This window comes from Macaca nemestrina, chromosome 5 (genome assembly GCF_043159975.1).
Source record: "Macaca nemestrina isolate mMacNem1 chromosome 5, mMacNem.hap1, whole genome shotgun sequence".
NCBI lineage: Eukaryota > Metazoa > Chordata > Mammalia > Primates > Cercopithecidae > Macaca > Macaca nemestrina.
In genome coordinates this window covers 134,869,402-134,886,326 of record NC_092129.1, presented here as the reverse complement: position 1 = coordinate 134,886,326, position 16,925 = coordinate 134,869,402, and the positions used below count along the sequence as shown (strand labels likewise).

The following is a 16,925-nucleotide window of genomic DNA, read 5'->3' as shown; positions in this document are numbered from 1 at the left end:
CCAATCCCAGCCCTTGGTGTTCAGCTCAGTGGGGTAGGTTCAGGACACCTTCTCCGGGTTGGTTACCAACTCCTCTGATGTCCCCACTTGCCTTTGGGGTGTAGGCCCTGTACCTATTTGGGAGTGGGAAAACTGGCTCTTATTTCCATGTACATCCTCTAAATTTTTCACACAGTAATCTTAATGCCCTGAGTCCTTTAAGCCTCTGATTGTGGATACTTAAAGTCACTTTTTTTCCCTACACTCAAAACCCTTTTTCTCAATTATTTTTTCTCCTGTGAGTTTCAAATTTCTATTTTAAAACTCAGAAGCTGAGAAATGAAGGTTTTACTTCTTTGGGTACTTTTGCTTATAAAAATCTTCACACAATGCAGTGAACACTCTTGCTGCTGATTAAATAAGGGAAATGGTAGAGTCACTGCCTGAGGGGTTCTTCCTACCTGCTGCACAAAGAAAGACCACGGCATTGCAATAAAGAGTTTAATAGACATTAGGCCAGTCATGCCAGATGGGAAATGGAGTTAGTACCCAAATCAATCTCATCCAAAGCTTGTAAGTGAGGGGTATCTCAAAGGCTGTTTGGGTGAAGGAGTGGGGATTGCTCTGCAATGGGTGCTTGTGGCTGACTGGTTGGGTTGGGGATGAAATTATAGGGGGTCAAAGCTGTCCTCTTGAGCTGAGTCTGCCCAGGTGGGGCCACAGGAGCCTTGGGGTCCAGGTGTAGCTATGAGTGTCAGACATGCAAAAAACCTGAAAAGATATCTCAAAAGGCCATAGGTTCTACAATAGTGATGTTATTTGCAGGAGTAATTGGGGAAGTTGCATATCTTATAACCTCCAGAATAATGACTGACAATCATTTATGTCTGCACTTTAGCAGAACTCAGTCTCCTCTCATTTCCACCAGTTTGACAGCCTCCCATTAGCTTTTCAAAAGTGCTTGAGTTTGGGGAAAGGCCTGTTATCATTTAAACTTGAGCCTAAATGTCCCTCAAAGTCAGCCTGGCCCCAATCCCAGGAATAATTAAGGGAAAGTCAAGATGGGGTGTTAGAACAGCTCAGTTCACTGTTACAATTTTTCTTACTGATAAAATTTTTGCAAAGACAGTTTCAGTACAATGACAGGAAGACAATCCCAGAAGCATGAATTAGTTTTTCCAAATATTATTATGCCATACGTGTTGGTACTTCATAGTAATTCATTTAACACACATCCATCATTTACAATGTTACAGGTCTACAGTTATTATACAGATCCCCTGGGCACCTGAATTTCTCTTAGTGCCCCTTATTTATACCGGGAAGCCCTTCTGATTCTCCCTGGCTGGTTAAAGTCTACCTGCTATGTATGAGCCATCAGAGCAGTTGGCACGTTATCTTTGGTGACACTGGTCATATTTTACCGAATCACATGTTTATAACTCTCTTTTGTAAGATGGTAAGTGAGGCAAAGGAAAGTGCTGGGGGTCCTGTTTGCCACTGGACCCTATAGCCTGGCACCTGCTAGCTGTTTAATCAGGATCGCTTGAATAAATACATAATTGAATAAACGAAGTTAATCTAATTACCTTGATGAATGTTAGGAGGTCCCTTGAACCCTGGCTTGAGTGCCTCTGTTTCTTTTATACCTGACAGGGCATTTTTCTTCACTGTGCTCTTTTACATTGACTGTGAAATCCTTCTAAAACTCTTAAAGCTCCATTTCCCTTAAACGACTCCTCCCTTTTATAGCTCGTCAAATGCTATTTATCATTGAGGGGTCAGATTCAGAAGACCCCCTGTGTGGACTCTAAGGCAGTTTGTGGGAAAGTTGAACTATATTGCTTTAAAGAAAACCCAAACCAATTAATTAATTACATCCCTCTGTTCTTAGCTTAAATGTCACTTCCCAGAGAAGCATTTCCAAAAGCTGAATTCAGATCCTCCTATTAAAATGTTTCATTGCAGCCTTTACATTGTCTTCTTGGCACATGTCACAATTTTTAATTAATTTACAATTTCATACTTATTTGAGGATTATTCCTTCATTTCCTTTTTTTTTTTCCTTTGTTACCACTACTTGATGAGCCCTGAGTGGGTAACAGCCATGTTTTTTTGTTCTCTTTGTGTCCCCAGGACCTAATACAATGACCTATACATGGTAAGGGCTTAATATATATTTGTTGAAGGAAGGAAGGATTAGTTCAGAGCAATATAATCATGAAAAAGGTTTAAACTAGGGGTCAATTCCAATTTTGCCACTAGCTCCTTGAGAGGTGTTACATAGTCGATGTATGTTTTTTATTTTGCCTGCCAGAGGCTGAAAGACTTCTGTGTCTGAGGAATTTCCAACATGTTGTTCCTTGCTTAGAGTAGGAGGAGAAGCATTGTGCCTCTTAATTTAAAAGATGCTGAAAAGATCAGCCACTCATTTCCCAGAATTCGCCTACAGCTATGGACTTGGGCACCAGCCCTCAATGTGTCCCAGGAAGTAATGATATGGCCTCTAGGGGCAGGGAATTCTTTCCTGAGGCCATGGCCACAGCAGCAGTGGTTTCTGCCTCAGAACCAGTTCTGTCACAGCTTTGGGTAGCATTTCTCTCTGCTTGATCTCAGTAGAAACTGCAGTTTCCCAGTGTTACTTTATGTTAACCAGTATCATTTAAATAAATGTATTTTCTGCCTCACTCACCCATAGTCAATTTCTGTTGCTTGCAACTCAGCGTCTTGATGAATTAAACCTAGAGCAAATCATTTAATCTTCCTGGGCGTTAGTTTTCTCATCTGTGAAAGAAAGTAGAGGAAGAGAATGAAATGATATCTCAGTTACCTTCTAAACTCCATGTGTCTATGAAAATGACTAGATTTGTTCAATTGTTTAAAGGTCTTTGGCAATAGCTATTGTTACTAAAACCACATGGCCTTCCAACCTGAGTATTTGTTCCTCTCCAAGCCGCATATCCTCACTTCAAGGGTTTTGGGCCATCTATAACCAATAGTGAAATCTCTCCTGTTTTGTTGAACCAGATACTTGTAAGTTATTTTCTGTTCTTTAAGCCAGCCACTGCCTAGTCAGGAAATATTGTGTTCAGTTTTGGACCAAAACCCCAAAACACAGATGCATAGAGTGACATGACCTAATTTGCCGCCTCTCTTTTCAGTTGCAGTTTTTGCTTGTTTATAGAGTAGTGGTATTTTAAGATTCGAGAAAATTGCAATTGAGAAGTATGAAATTCTTGTTTTTCTTTTCTTGATTTTTTTTGAAGTATGAATTCATGTTTATTGCTTAGATCACAACCAGGATTCACAGATGGAAGGTACACCAAAGATGTCAGAAATTTTTTCTTTACAAGTTTATGGAAGAAGGTTTAGGATGGTTGACCTTCATTATCATTCTGTGGATAAAATAGAAAGAAGGAAGAAATTCCAACTAGACACACTCAAAGCTGTCAAATTACTTAATTTCTTAAAAGGTAATGTGAAAGCTAAGTGAGTGTCACCACTCTTATTTGTGTGTGTTTGAGAAGGAACCAAAGAAGGTAGGTCACAGTTGTCAAGATCCCTCCCTTCCTGCTTGTCACTGGTAGAGTCACTCAGTGACAGGTGGCTCTTATACAGGGAAGGTAGTAGTCCCATAACGGGAATTACTGTCTTTTAATATTATTTTCTTACTGGTTGGAATCAAATCCATATACTTGCTAGCTAGACCCAAGCTAGAAAAACAAAATCTTGTCACCCGCATGCTCCCGTCAATTGCGCTGTCTCCTGAAGCAGACAGGATGCACATTCTTCCTGTTCCCTAATGCATAGAGGTGATCTCTCCTGGGAACATTATCTCACTCTAGCCACTGAAATATCTTTGCTATCCCCAGTCTAATTGGTTCTGTAATGCGATTCAATCTTGTTATTGACGGGGAACTTATTTCATCTCTTTGGCCCTCTTTTTCAACCTTACTTTCACATCAATTCTATATCTTCCTCTCATCTATTTTATTATTCCAGGTAGTATGCAGCTTCAAGTGTTAGCTGAAGTCTTATTTGCATCTGAGCAAAGGAGCCTGGAGAGAGGAGCTGGGCACCCCCTCTGAAATAGTTGTTCCTAGAAAATCAGCGATTCTGCCCCACTCACACTGGTCAGTGGGGCTGAACCACGACTAGTATCACGGAGTTACTCAGAGTATCTCCATGCCAATGACTCTTCCCACTATTCCACACTGCCTCAGCACATTGAAAGGAGGGAAACTCCTTCTTAGAAACCTTACCTGCTGGAATGCTTCAGATGTATTAGACCCAGAGGCATAGCCTTGGAGAATTTACTTTCAACCACATTATTCTATTATTGCTTTAATTGGTTAATTAATTGGAATTGAGCAATTACGGACAACACTGCTTTTGTGACACAATACCAGCTTGAATTGGTGCTAGAAACTGGCTATATCCCTTGGTCCTCTACAGCATGATGTACTTAAAATGAACTGGGTTGCAGATGTGTGATTCTTTTGTAGAAGCTAAACACGTACCCTGTGAATTTCCACCCACAAAAATTGTCTAATTTAGGATTTGAAGTCTTACTGCTTTTCCAGTGACCCAAAAAGGCAGTGATAAAAGTGAAGTAATTAAAAAAAATAAACAACTTAGAAAAAGTTGATGGGTACAGGAGCCTGTGTTAGAACTGGCTTAATAATATCTGGAATAGAGATTTTAGAAAATAAAAATTAAGACACATTTAGAATTCAGGAAAGTCAAAAACAGACTGATGAAAAGATTAAATGTAGTCCAAGCTGAGTAGAAAGTGTTGACAAAAATGGAGTGTAACATGAAAGTTTTGAAAACTTTCGTGGCCTATATCTTAAAATAGTTTTTACATTTAAATGTTTAATATTTTGTGGAGTATATTTTAAAATGAAAATGTTATAGAAAGTGAATGTCCCTTATATTAACTTTGTATTCACTTCAGAAACATAAATAACATTGCGTAGTACTTTTTAGATCTAGCCTTTTATCCCTCTTTCGGCTTTAAACTCAATTTCTAAGTCTTTCAATTTAAAGTATTTAGATTTATTCTAATCCCAGAAAAACCACAGTGATTCATTTGCTATGTGTTTGTAAAACTGCAGTATATTTAATTCTTCTATGTCCTTTTAAGAAGGATAACATAATGCAAATGTTTTAAGTCTTTCCTGTTCCCCAATTGCACACACTTCTAAAAGTAGAAAACACGTAAAATGTAGAAAATATTATGGACTAAGTGCTAATCTATTTTTTGTCAATGACTTTGGCAGCAACACAGAAAACAGCTTTTGGGATACTGTGAACTCATCATATGACTCACCAAAGAAGCAAAGATGGAGCTATGTTAAGTCCCTAGACATCTGCTAAAGCAAGCTTTATTTCTATAGTCAGTGTTTATTTGGGGATTTAGAAAAAGAAGGCCCTCACTGTGAGCCTTGAGGCATCCATTCCATTTACAAGCAAAAGTCACACAGACATAACCAAATAAAAATTTCTCCTGGGTAAGCTTTGTAGAAAGATAGAAAAGCAAGTCCAATGGGAGAGCTGCATGTGTACACTGGAACTTGACAGGTTAACTGTTAAGCACAGGTGACAGTTTGGCCAAGAACTGAAAGCAAGGTTGCAGGTCATGCAGCAGATCTGGGCTCACCTGATTCATTTCCTGGGGATTCAGATTCTCTATTTGCAAAATGGAGCAAAATTTATATTATTAAGGGTTTTTGTGTGTGCATGCTGCAGTTAATGTTCAGAGATAAGTTCTGAAATTCTTGGGTGGAACTTTAGAACCTGAGACTTTAGGGCAGATTTTCCATGTTTCATTCTTATACACCCCACAGAGGTGGGTTTCCAGGGCAAACACACCCCATAGACAGGCTGTTCCATAGGCCAAGTAGACCGGAGGCTGTGGAGCATTTCTTGCTTACCACTAAAGCGTACTGAGATGCACATGCACACATATGACCTTGTTATGGGAAAAACACATCCAATCAACCGTCTAAAACAATAAAGGCATTCACAAATAGTGTTGCTTTAATTATTACTAATAAAACATTGTATGTCTCACTCCTTATCATTGATTCTCTAGAACTTGTCATGACCCTGATGTTGGGAATTGTTATTTTGCTTCTTAAAGTGAGGGATGGGAGTAAAAGGAAGTGATACCCGGCATAGCTGCATCCTTACTCAGAGATTATAGGAAAGTCCAATTTTCCTGGAACTTTATAAAATCCCCAAGGTGGGTTTGATCAAGATCGTTTGAGTCATGTGCTGCTCTCTATTCCTATTATCGTAGCCAGGAATGTGTAGTCCTCTGCTTGGTCAGACTTGGGTCATGTGATGCCCATGATGTCAGCTTCATAAAGCAGCCTAGCAGGTTGAGGGGTGCTGGTGATGCTAAGGTAGAAGAGATACACTGGGAAGGTAGAAACAAAGGTAAAACAAACAAACAAACAAACAATCCCCCGCCCCAAACAAATAGATGTCTACTGTGCAGAAGACTGATTTGAATGTAGATTTCAAATTTATTTTACGGAAGGAATATCCTAGTAGATAACAGTGTGTAAAGATACTTTGAAGTTAGTGTACGCTTTTTCAATTAGGGCCTGAAATAGCACAAGTTTTAAATAAAAACCAAAGTTTTGATTGCATTTGTTAGTCTCAATACTCTAATTTCTGATTTCTTCTTTAGACTCTTGCCCAATCAAACCTGCCAAGAGTAGAAATTCTACATGGGCAGGGATGCGTCTGCTTTGTTTATTGCTTTATCCTTCACACAAAGCATGTAGAAGCTTGTTGATTGAATGAATAAACAATGATCTTTCTACCTTCTATTTTTTTCTGTGCCATTTTCCTCTACAGGCTAATCCTCCTAAGCAGAGCTCTCATCATATTTCCTGCTCAAAAACCTACCAGTGTCTCAAATAATATAGAATTAAGGGCAAGCTCATAATGCCATACAAAACCCTGAATCTTTCTTTCCTGCCTCATTTCCCTTTGTTGCTTTCTCATACCACAGTGAATAGCTCACTGGTTCCTATACTGACCTCCCACATTCCTGTCTATGCCTTTACTTTGTTTCACCACTATTTCTTTATTTCTACTTGTCAAGGTGCATGTCCTCTTTGAAACTTTCCTCGATACGCTGGGCGCAATGGCTCATGCCTGTAATCCCAGCACTTTGGGAGGCTGAGGTGGGTGGATCACCTAAGGTCAGGAGTTCGAGACCACCCTGGCCAACATAGTGAAACCCTATCTCTACAAAAATAGAAAAATTAGCCAGGCATGGTGGTGCACACCTGTAATCACAGCTACTCGTGAGGCTGAGGCAGGAGAATCTCTTGAACCTGGCAGACAGAGGTTGCAGTGAGCGAAGATCACAACACTGCACTCCACCCTGGGCAACAAGAGTGAAACTTCGTCTCAAAAAACGAACTCCCCAATTTGCCCAATAGGATGTACATGTGTCTTCCTCTGAGCTGCCACTTAAATCATATTCAGCCTTGTACTGTAGTTATTTGTATTCTAGAGGGATACAACTCAGGCTCTAGGTTTTACTGGTATTACCCCACAGCACTAGGCATAGTGTCTTACACAAAGACTTGTTGAAAAGAGTTTGTTGAAGTGAGATGATGTATAGGGGTCAGGCAGGTAGTTACACAGCACTAATTAGGACCACGTTATTAAAGGGACTGAATTGCAGATGGTGAGAGACTTGTGAGGGTGTTTTAAACCCTATCACTAATTATTCTTTGGTCTGAAAATAAAGAGGTCCTGAAGGTGATTATAATTTTGTGAGAGTGAAAAGTGTTTTCTGGAAAAGTATTGTTCTATAAAACTGTACCACTTTGGCTGAATCTCAATGACTTATTTTACATTATGTACCCAGTGATTTCCACTATCTGAGCCTCAAACCTGAGAAAAATTTGAGTCAAAAGAAATAACATTTAATAGCAATTTCTGAAAATGCAAATTAGAATTTCAAACTAGGGCAGAGTTTCTGTTTCCTGAGGTGAATATGGATGATGATTTAAAATTTCATCAAGGTTGGCCGGGCGCAGTGGCTCAAGCCTCTAATCCCAGCACTTTGGGAGGCCGAGACTGGAGGATCACGAGGTCAGGAGATCGAGACCATCCTAGCTAACACGGTGAAACCCCGTCTCTACTAAAAAATACAAAAGACTAGCCGGGCGTGGTGGCGGGCCCCTGTAGTTCCAGCTACTCAGGAGGCTGAGGCAGGAGAATGGCGTTAACCCGGGAGGCGGAGCTTGCAGTGAGCTGAGATCTGGCCACTGCACTCCAGCCTGGGTGACAGAGCGAGACTCCATCTCAAAAAAAAAAAAAAAAAAAAAAATGTCATCAAGGTGAATATATTTTCCATCGAGTTTTTAAGTGAATGTGGGTTGAGAAGTCCAGAAATATGATTTCCTGCCACATGGAGGCATAATCTGACAGCTATTTGAGGGTTATATTTTGGGTCTTTGGCTACATTCAAATTCTAGAGTGGAAACTAGATAGGATGTGGTAAATGGGATAAAAAATTGTAATCACTTCTTTTGGCTGAACTTCGCAGAAGTCCATATGAAATGATTGATATAGACAAAGTAAATGAAAACAATGACAGACTTTCTTGGGTGTGAGAGGTGACCTGATCCTTCTCCGTACCCATCGTTTCAGACTCATGTCCTTTACCAGTTGTCTTGATTCTTTTCTCTGTTGCTTTCCCTCATCAGGTAGCGATGTTGATTTGTGCTGGATTCCTGATTGCCTGGATTCCTTATGCAGTGGTGTCTGTGTGGTCAGCTTTTGGAAGGCCAGACTCCATTCCCATACAGCTCTCTGTGGTGCCAACCCTACTTGCAAAATCTGCAGCGATGTACAATCCCATCATCTACCAAGTTATTGATTACAAATTTGCCTGTTGCCAAACTGGTGGTTTGAAAGCAACCAAGAAGAAGTCTCTGGAAGGCTTCAGGTAAAACTTCAGAAGCTGGAAATGAATTACACTCTCTTTGTTTCAAAATCCGGCAGGGTTCAAGCTCCTCAGATGTGCTGTCTTCTCAGGGTTAAAGCTCATCTCCTAGGAGTAGTGTAGGAAGGACTTTATTTTCTGTTTATCAAAGATCCTGAAATCAAGTGATCAGCTATGTAGAGGTTATATGACATGGATAGATAGTGAGAAGTGATTCTGTTTTCGATTCTGGAGCAACTAAGATACAGAGATGTGTCCATCTGAGCAACAACCACTGTTTATCCATGGCTCGTAAGTTGCATATCTGGGACCAAATCCATTTTATTCCAAGAGTACTATTTCATATGGCTTTGATCTCACAATAGAATGATTCTCTTGTTTGGCACATAACTACCACTAACTAAGGGCATAAAAGTTGGGCAGGCAGAGGAAGGAAGGGGAGAAGGGAGATGACATTTCTGCTGTGTGCCAGGTTTCTTTTATTTTATTTTCACAAGAGCCTTGGGTTATTCTCTTTCTTTGTCAGAAGAAGAAATTGAGGTTCAAGTAAGGTTAAAGTTAAGCAAGCTGCCCATGTTTAAACAGCCAGAAAGTAGCAGAGGAGGAATTCAAATTCAAGTCTGCTGGGTTTCAAAATGTATGCTCCTTGGTTGATACTGTTTGTGCTACACAACGAAAAAAGTTTGGGAATCCAGCACCATTTTTCCTAAAGGCCCAAAAATCTCAGGGTGAGTACAGACTTGGGGGTTATTGGTGGTCTTCTGTGTCCACTTAGGGCCAGTATTAGCAGTAAAAAGTGGAACAGGCACCTGAATTCATGGTCTGAGGTGAGGGGTGTTGATAGGGCCCCTGGTTTCAGTGCTTTTTGTTCTTATTTACTTGATTTTTAGATATTTTTCAATACTTTTTCCCTTGAGTAAGTAAGGGACAGTGGAAAAAAAGTAGAACTAGCTATGAGAACATGTGGGTTTTGTCTTGTTCTTTCACTGTGCCTGAGCAAGTGACATATATTTTGGACCTTAGGTTCCTCACAACGGATCAAGCGAAAAGATGACAAAAAGGCACAAATAAAAGGTAGCATTATCATCATTGCTGTGGTACAGGGGAAGAGACACACAATTTGAAGATAGAAGACCAGTATTTAATGTTCGGCTGTTTACAATATGTTTACAATAGCTCTATATCGTTGAACAAATTAACAACATAGAGCCAGAAATGGAATAAACAGTAATAATACCCATCTCCTGAAGTTGTAAGAATTAAGCAAAACTGATGTGTGGAAAGATCTAAGGGATAATTGTTAGTAGTGCTTTCGTATTTTTTGGTGGTTGCTGCCTTTGCTGTTGAATTGAACAGTTAAAACCAAGTGCTAAAACGCATCTCTTTCTGAAGTAATAACACTATGTCCTCATCAGCTATTGATATTTTGTTACAAATGCAGATGGAGAGAATAATTTTAATAGAGCAGTTGTGGGAGAAAGTAATGGCACACTTCTTCATCTGAAGGAGATGGGAGTTTGACAGGCATGACTGCAAGCAAATTTCACGTACCTCATAATTTTGCCTCAGACTGCCTCTGTGTTCTGTACATTCACTCACAACCGTGAGCAACCCATAAATATTCAATACTCAACTTTGGGAAGAGGGAAATTTATGTGGGAGAAAGTGACTTAGGGCCACAGACCTTTGGGAAAATCAGTCAGGCAAGAGACAGCTCGGTTCACTGGTTCCTATTAGCCGTTTATACGAAATACATCAATTACTCTGCTAGAGAAGGACAGGGCTATTTCTTTTCTCTAGAGGGTCAGCTTTCAGGGGAAAAAGCAGGTGGTAGAGTCGAAGCAGTGAAGAGCCCTTAGGTGCTAGAGGTTGAAGCCTCTTTGTGGAAGGAATGCTGAAGAGATATTGAGTCGCAGATTTTAGAAGGGGCAGCTTCAGAGAAGAGCTGAAGGGTGGATGGTAGCCACCAGACGTTTCTTTATATCTTTACAAAGAAGCCAGAAAGAAACCTTGTTTCTCTTTGTTGTTATTAAGAAGCTATGGAAGTGAGTAATGTGCGGGTCTGCAGAGCAAGGTTAAGCGATGTGAAGCTAGTTTAGAATTATTGCACATACCAAAACAAGTGAATTAAACTAGATTAATCAATATCCTTGTTCTTTTCTTTTCTGAGGCCTGAAATATTTTTGCTTGTAAGGGGACACCCTCTTGGGAAATATTTTGAAATCAAATAATAAAGCTAATGTATTGAATATGGGATCGTGGAAATAAATTTTGGGTAATTTTAACAGTCTATTACAAGCGAAACTCATTTTTTCCTCCTGAATTGAATCCCCTGAGATTTTGGTAGAAGTTGGTGAACCAAAGGAAACAAATGTGGCCAAGAACTCTTTCTGGAATGTTATTCTTTTATCCAGATGTAGTCTCCCATATTTTGTAAACAGCACTTCTCCACCCTGGCTGTGTAATGGAGACACCTGGGGAACTTTGAAAAATGACTGCTCCCTGGGCCCCATCTGTCGAGATTTGGCTTTGTCTGGATGGGTCCTGAGCTTCCATTGTTTAATTGTTTACCTCTCCCAGATGATTATCTTGTACATTGTTGAAAGCTAACGCACCAGAGGCTAAGCAAGGAAGACACTGGCAGTACAGCTCATGGAATCGTAGGCCTTCGCCGACACGGAGACAAGTGAGGGCGCCTATGGTCAGTGACAGGGGAAAGGGGCTTCAGATGCGAGGCCTATCTCAGATGGAGAAGAAATGTTTAAAAGGCACTGGGGGTTCAAACATTTGATTGGGGGTGTGCAGTGAAGGATGGGAGTCATTTGCATTCCTGGTATCGAGTGAAGATAACAAGGGAGAACAAAGCCGCAAACTCTGGCATTGTTATCATAATCAAACCTCCCCTGACCACCTTGGCTTGCAATGCTGTCTTATAAAGAACATTCCTTCAGTGGGTGAATCACAAGGCCTAGTTGAGTGCAGGTAGGTGTACAATTAATTGTGTTCTAGAAAACAGGAAACTCATGATGGCACAGGAAACGTGCCGTAAATGAGTGGCTTGCTTTTGGAAAACTCTGCTCAAATAATTCCTTGACTTTGAATATCCCAAATTGAATTATCATTTTCTATCTGTTGCCAATTCAAGATTTCTGCACGTAATCCTCATGGTAGTCGAGTTTGACATATACATAGGTATGTATATGTACATATGTATTTGTGTGTGTGTATATGTATATATTAAATTGCGTTTTTCTTCTCCTGTATCTAGGCTGCACACCGTAACCACAGTCAGGAAGTCCTCTGCTGTGCTGGAGATTCACGAAGAGGTATGAAGATGGATACGGCATCAGTATGGACACACTATTCACTTATTTGCCTCTTCACTGCTGTAAACATTTGATTGTGGCCACACTTTTGTCTTTATATTATATTTTTATATTTTGTATAGTTTTCCTCAAGCCAGGGGTTGCTGGGAAATTCCAATGGCTAAATGGAAACTAGATTACAGGATACTAATTTAAGGAATATTATCAGGATGAGAGTCCCTGGAACTTTCTTTTCATGTACTTTAAAACCTGTTGTCATGCCAAACAGAATTGAGTGTGATATAGTGAGGAAAATGTTGAGAAATTTTATGTATTAGGGGGTTATTTAATTTTATTATATCATTGTCATTATTATTTCTTAATGTCGGGTTAGGGAGGCAGTTTCTGGGGCTCATTTAGGTGGACGATCATATATGTTGGGCCATGGCTGTTTGGTAGGTACTTTGGTTCTCACAGCCATTTTTCATGCTGGGGGAGGTTCACACTCTGATGGCAGTCATTCCACAAAGGAGTCCTCTGGGGAAATCAGTTTTGCCTTAAATCACTAATGGAAAACTCTCCTGTATCTCCAAATTTAAAGACAACAGTAATTTCCGCTGATGATAATTTTACCCACGTGGGTTTTCTCATTAAGTTCTACTTACTAAAATCATGGATGTAACAGGGCATTATGAGTTGTAATTGCTTAAGTAGTGAATTTAGTGAAGATAGCTATTTGGAAGTGTTATTTCTTCTCTTTGTTCTTTGTTAGCTTGTTATTTCTTTTGTTCATTCTTTTTTTAAACAAACACCTTTTGAGGCAGATAGGTAAAGAGATGTAGATATGAATGAGATAGAGTGATTTCAAAGACAGATTCCTGCCCTTTAAAAGCTACTGAAAGGAGAAGGCATGTAGATACTATGTCCAAATAGGTTTTCTACTCGTTGTCTATTATCTTTTCTCCTAATCTGATAAGCAGGGCCATCTACATTGCAGTTCTTTTAATTAAATGACTAGACAGGTGTTCTCTATGCTTCTCTATTCCACCCACCTCCCCTTCTGCTATGAACTTAAGCCTTGCTCATCAATTGTGATTCTGCCTTTCTGGTAGCTGCCAGCAAGAACAGTGAAAAGGGGAAGAGGGTGGTCCCTCTCATGCCACTGATAACCTCTCCACTCCTTCCACTTGAAGGTTTATAGAGAATCATACCCTCCTCCAAGGCTCAACCTCAGTACATGGCACCTTCAGTTCCTTTGTCTTTGTTCTTCGTCAGTCAAGGGTGTGGGATGAGGAATGACTTGATAGGTGTCATTGGTTTAAGATACATACCAAATAAATGTTGGAAAAACATGCTCTATGATCAAAACAACAATAACAACAACAAGAAGCAACAACTCTGCTTGGGGCTTATGACTGCATATCAAAGTCTGGAGAAAAGAAGAGGCAGAATTGTCATTAGACTAGAAAGGCAAGGAACTTTTCGGCAAATGTGTAAATTATAGAGGTGTGAGAGTGTGTGGCACTTCAGATGGAGGCGGACACAGCTGTAAAGCACAGTCAGGTTTGCACTCCTCCTCTGTGCCCTTTGGCAAGTTTGAAAGATGAGGATAATAACAATAGTATCACAGGGTCATTGTGAGACTTATGAAATAGTATCCACATAAGTCACTTAGCACTATGCCGGTGACAGAGAAGCATCCCTGTGTACTAACAACTGCTCTTATTATTATTAAGGCGAGTGGTGGTGGTCAGAAGTGGAGCTGGGAGTGGCAGTCTGGCAGGAGCCAAATCAGACTCCAAAGGCCTTGTTGTTTATGCTGTTATATGGATTTTATCATGATGGTGATAGGGAGACCATTCGTGATTTTAGGCTGGGGAAGAGAGACCAGTCTGGTGGCAGTGTGGAAGGTGGATTGTCTGCATGAGAGTGGGGAATCAAGAGTAGAGGTCAGCAGACCAGTTAAGAGGCTTTATAAAAAAAATTGCAACTTATGAGAACCTGAATTAAAAAATGGCACTAAAAATGAAGATGAAAATTTAGGTTTAAAATATTTTGAAAAGTGACAAAAAAGTGGTAATTGATTACATGGATGAATAAGAGTTGAAGATAACTTGGGGCCATCTGTTTAGGAAATAATGTAGATAATGGTGTTTACAGAGGGGAAAAATACAGGAGAGCGAGTGGGATGGGGGAGAGAGTGAATTATATTTAGAACATGTTGAACGTGGAGCATTTGCAACATAGGTAAAGATATTCAAAATAGGTAGTTAAAAATAATCTAAAGTCATACTGAATGATATATAGATTATATCATTATATCATTATAACGATATAATTATAGATTATAGAGTTGCAGAGTGAAGCAGGTAGGACAAGAATGCTAAAAGAGAAATTGCTGGTTTTAAATGACCTGAAGAAAGTGAAGTGAAGGAGATTTTTTTCCTTCTTCTTCTTTTTTGTGGGGGGATGATTATGGAAGTGGATGATGGATGGTGGTGCAGGCAGGAAAAGGAGAAAAGAACACTCAGGTTGGTGTAGATTTGTCTGGAAGGTGGAATTTAACATTAACATTGTACAAACGTTCCTGAAAACAGGTACTTTAACTGTTTAGCTAGAATATGGTCTTTAACATGGCTTTATAAATGCATGTATAAGAAAAATTGGCATAGTGAAAAGGAAAAAAAGAGTTTAAATTGTAGGAGCTTTGGAGGAGATCCTAGAGTTAATGTCTGCTATCAATTTGAAAAATATGATTTAAGTCCTCCATGCTTTGGTACTACATTGTTTTGGGTAATACTCTGAGAGCTGGGAGGCACCAGAATTGATAGAGATGTGGTTCTTGGGGTAGAATGGAGGAAGAAAAAGCAAGGAGTCTTTGAAGTTTGGCTCATGTACACCAGACTGTCAGTGGATAATTTCCTGAGTGGGTTTTATTTCCCCAGTGGCTTCCAATGATTGGAGAAAGCTCTGTACAGTCCTCAAACACATCTGCAAATTCAATTTTAGCTTAAAAAAAGATATATTGCATTTTATGTCTGGGAGCATTATGAGAAAGACTGCAAAATCCTTGAGCTTGTAGCGATGCCTGTTCTCCTTTGGGTTTTCATAACTGGTCTAGTGCCTGATGCATAAAGGACACTTGGAAAGTTAATGGTTGAAATCAAACAAGTAATGACTTGGGGGAGATATGGAAACATGGGCTAGAATATTAAATCAAGAATGTAAAATCCTGGATCCCTGGACTTTCATTTAAACATGGCCTATCTTGTTAACAAATAAATGAGTAAATAAATTTGTAAAATGGAAATTGAGAGTAGAAATGCCCTACTAACTTGAAAAGTTGGATTTCAAGAATCATAATAAAATATAAATATATTTTAAGTTCCTCCAAGTAGAATGAAGCAATAAGAATATATTTCACAGTAAAATCCAAGTTTTCGACTTTTAGAAATGTAATTGTCTTGAGAATCAAGCATTATGCTTATTTAGAACTGAAATGGTAACTACCGAAATCTGTCTCATTTAATTTCCCACCACTGCCTTTAATGACCTTTAGCAACATGAGCCACAAGTCTACGAATAGAAATGCTTCTCCCTTAAGTTAGTGCAAATGAGGGAGAAAAGACAAGGAAAGGAGGGGGAAAGAGGAAGAGTCAGAGCTAGCTGATGAGTAGGCTGCTGCGGGGATCAATGATGCCGGCATAATGAAATGTCTTGAAGGCTGCCAAAACGTCAGAGAACATTATATATAGATTGAAAATATATGTCATTAAAGAAAAAAGGTTAGCAGAGATAGCATCAGTCTTTGATTCAATAACTAATTTTGTAGAGAGGGAGCCAGACCTCATTGTCCAGGAGGTCAAAGGGTTGACCATTCTGTTATCATGGGGCAAAAGGCAATAAATATAAGACCCCACAGGGGATTTGCTAAGAAAACACATTGAAGGGCATGCCCTCAGTCAGTACAGACTTTGCTCAAAGCCTCATGCTATTGGTGGATGCCGTATTGTAAAATCCCTGGTCACCACTGTGACCCTCAATGATTTTTAAATGATTTAACCTTCAACATATTTGTTCATCAGGTTATGGGACTACGTGGGATATATTCTAAAAATACTTTAAGAAATTTGAATCAAACCATTATCGTTTAAACTGATTTTCTCAATTCCTTTGAACCTTCTTTCCTTAGCCTGACAAATATACCCTCACATGCACCACGAGGTCTGGAATAGACAGACAACTATTACTTAAAACATATGTGGGCCGGGTGCGGTGGCTCAAGCCTGTAATCCCAGCACTTTGGGAGGCCGAGACGGGCGGATCACTAGGTCAGGAGATCGAGACCATCCTGGCTAACACGGTGAAACCCCGTCTCTACTAAAAAATACAAAAAACTAGCCGGGCGAGGTGGCGGGTGGCTGTAGTCCCAGCTACTCAGGAGGCTGAGACAGGAGAATGGTCCGAACCCGGGAGGCGGAGCTTGCAGTGAACTGAGATCCGGCCACTGCACTCCAGCCTGGGCGACAGAGCGAGACTCCGTCTCAAAAAAAAAAAAAAAAAAAAAACATATGTGAGAGAAAAAATTCTTTCAGGTATACATGGGCTTTGTTAGTTTTGTTTTAGTTTGGTTTTAATATTGGCCAAATCTACATAGGCAA

The 16,925-nt window shown here is 39.8% G+C and overlaps 1 protein-coding gene across 1 annotated transcript in view; it reads left to right on the top strand.

The window, feature by feature from the left end:
• Window positions 1-16,925, top strand: part of LOC105490908 (opsin 5) — a 44,536-nt gene that overhangs the window by 17,953 nt on the left and 9,658 nt on the right. The window contains exons 5-6 of the mRNA XM_011756883.2: window positions 8,721-8,962; window positions 12,228-12,285. Of these exons, the coding sequence (XP_011755185.1) occupies window positions 8,721-8,962; window positions 12,228-12,285 (300 nt within the window). The remainder of the gene's footprint in view (window positions 1-8,720; window positions 8,963-12,227; window positions 12,286-16,925) is intronic.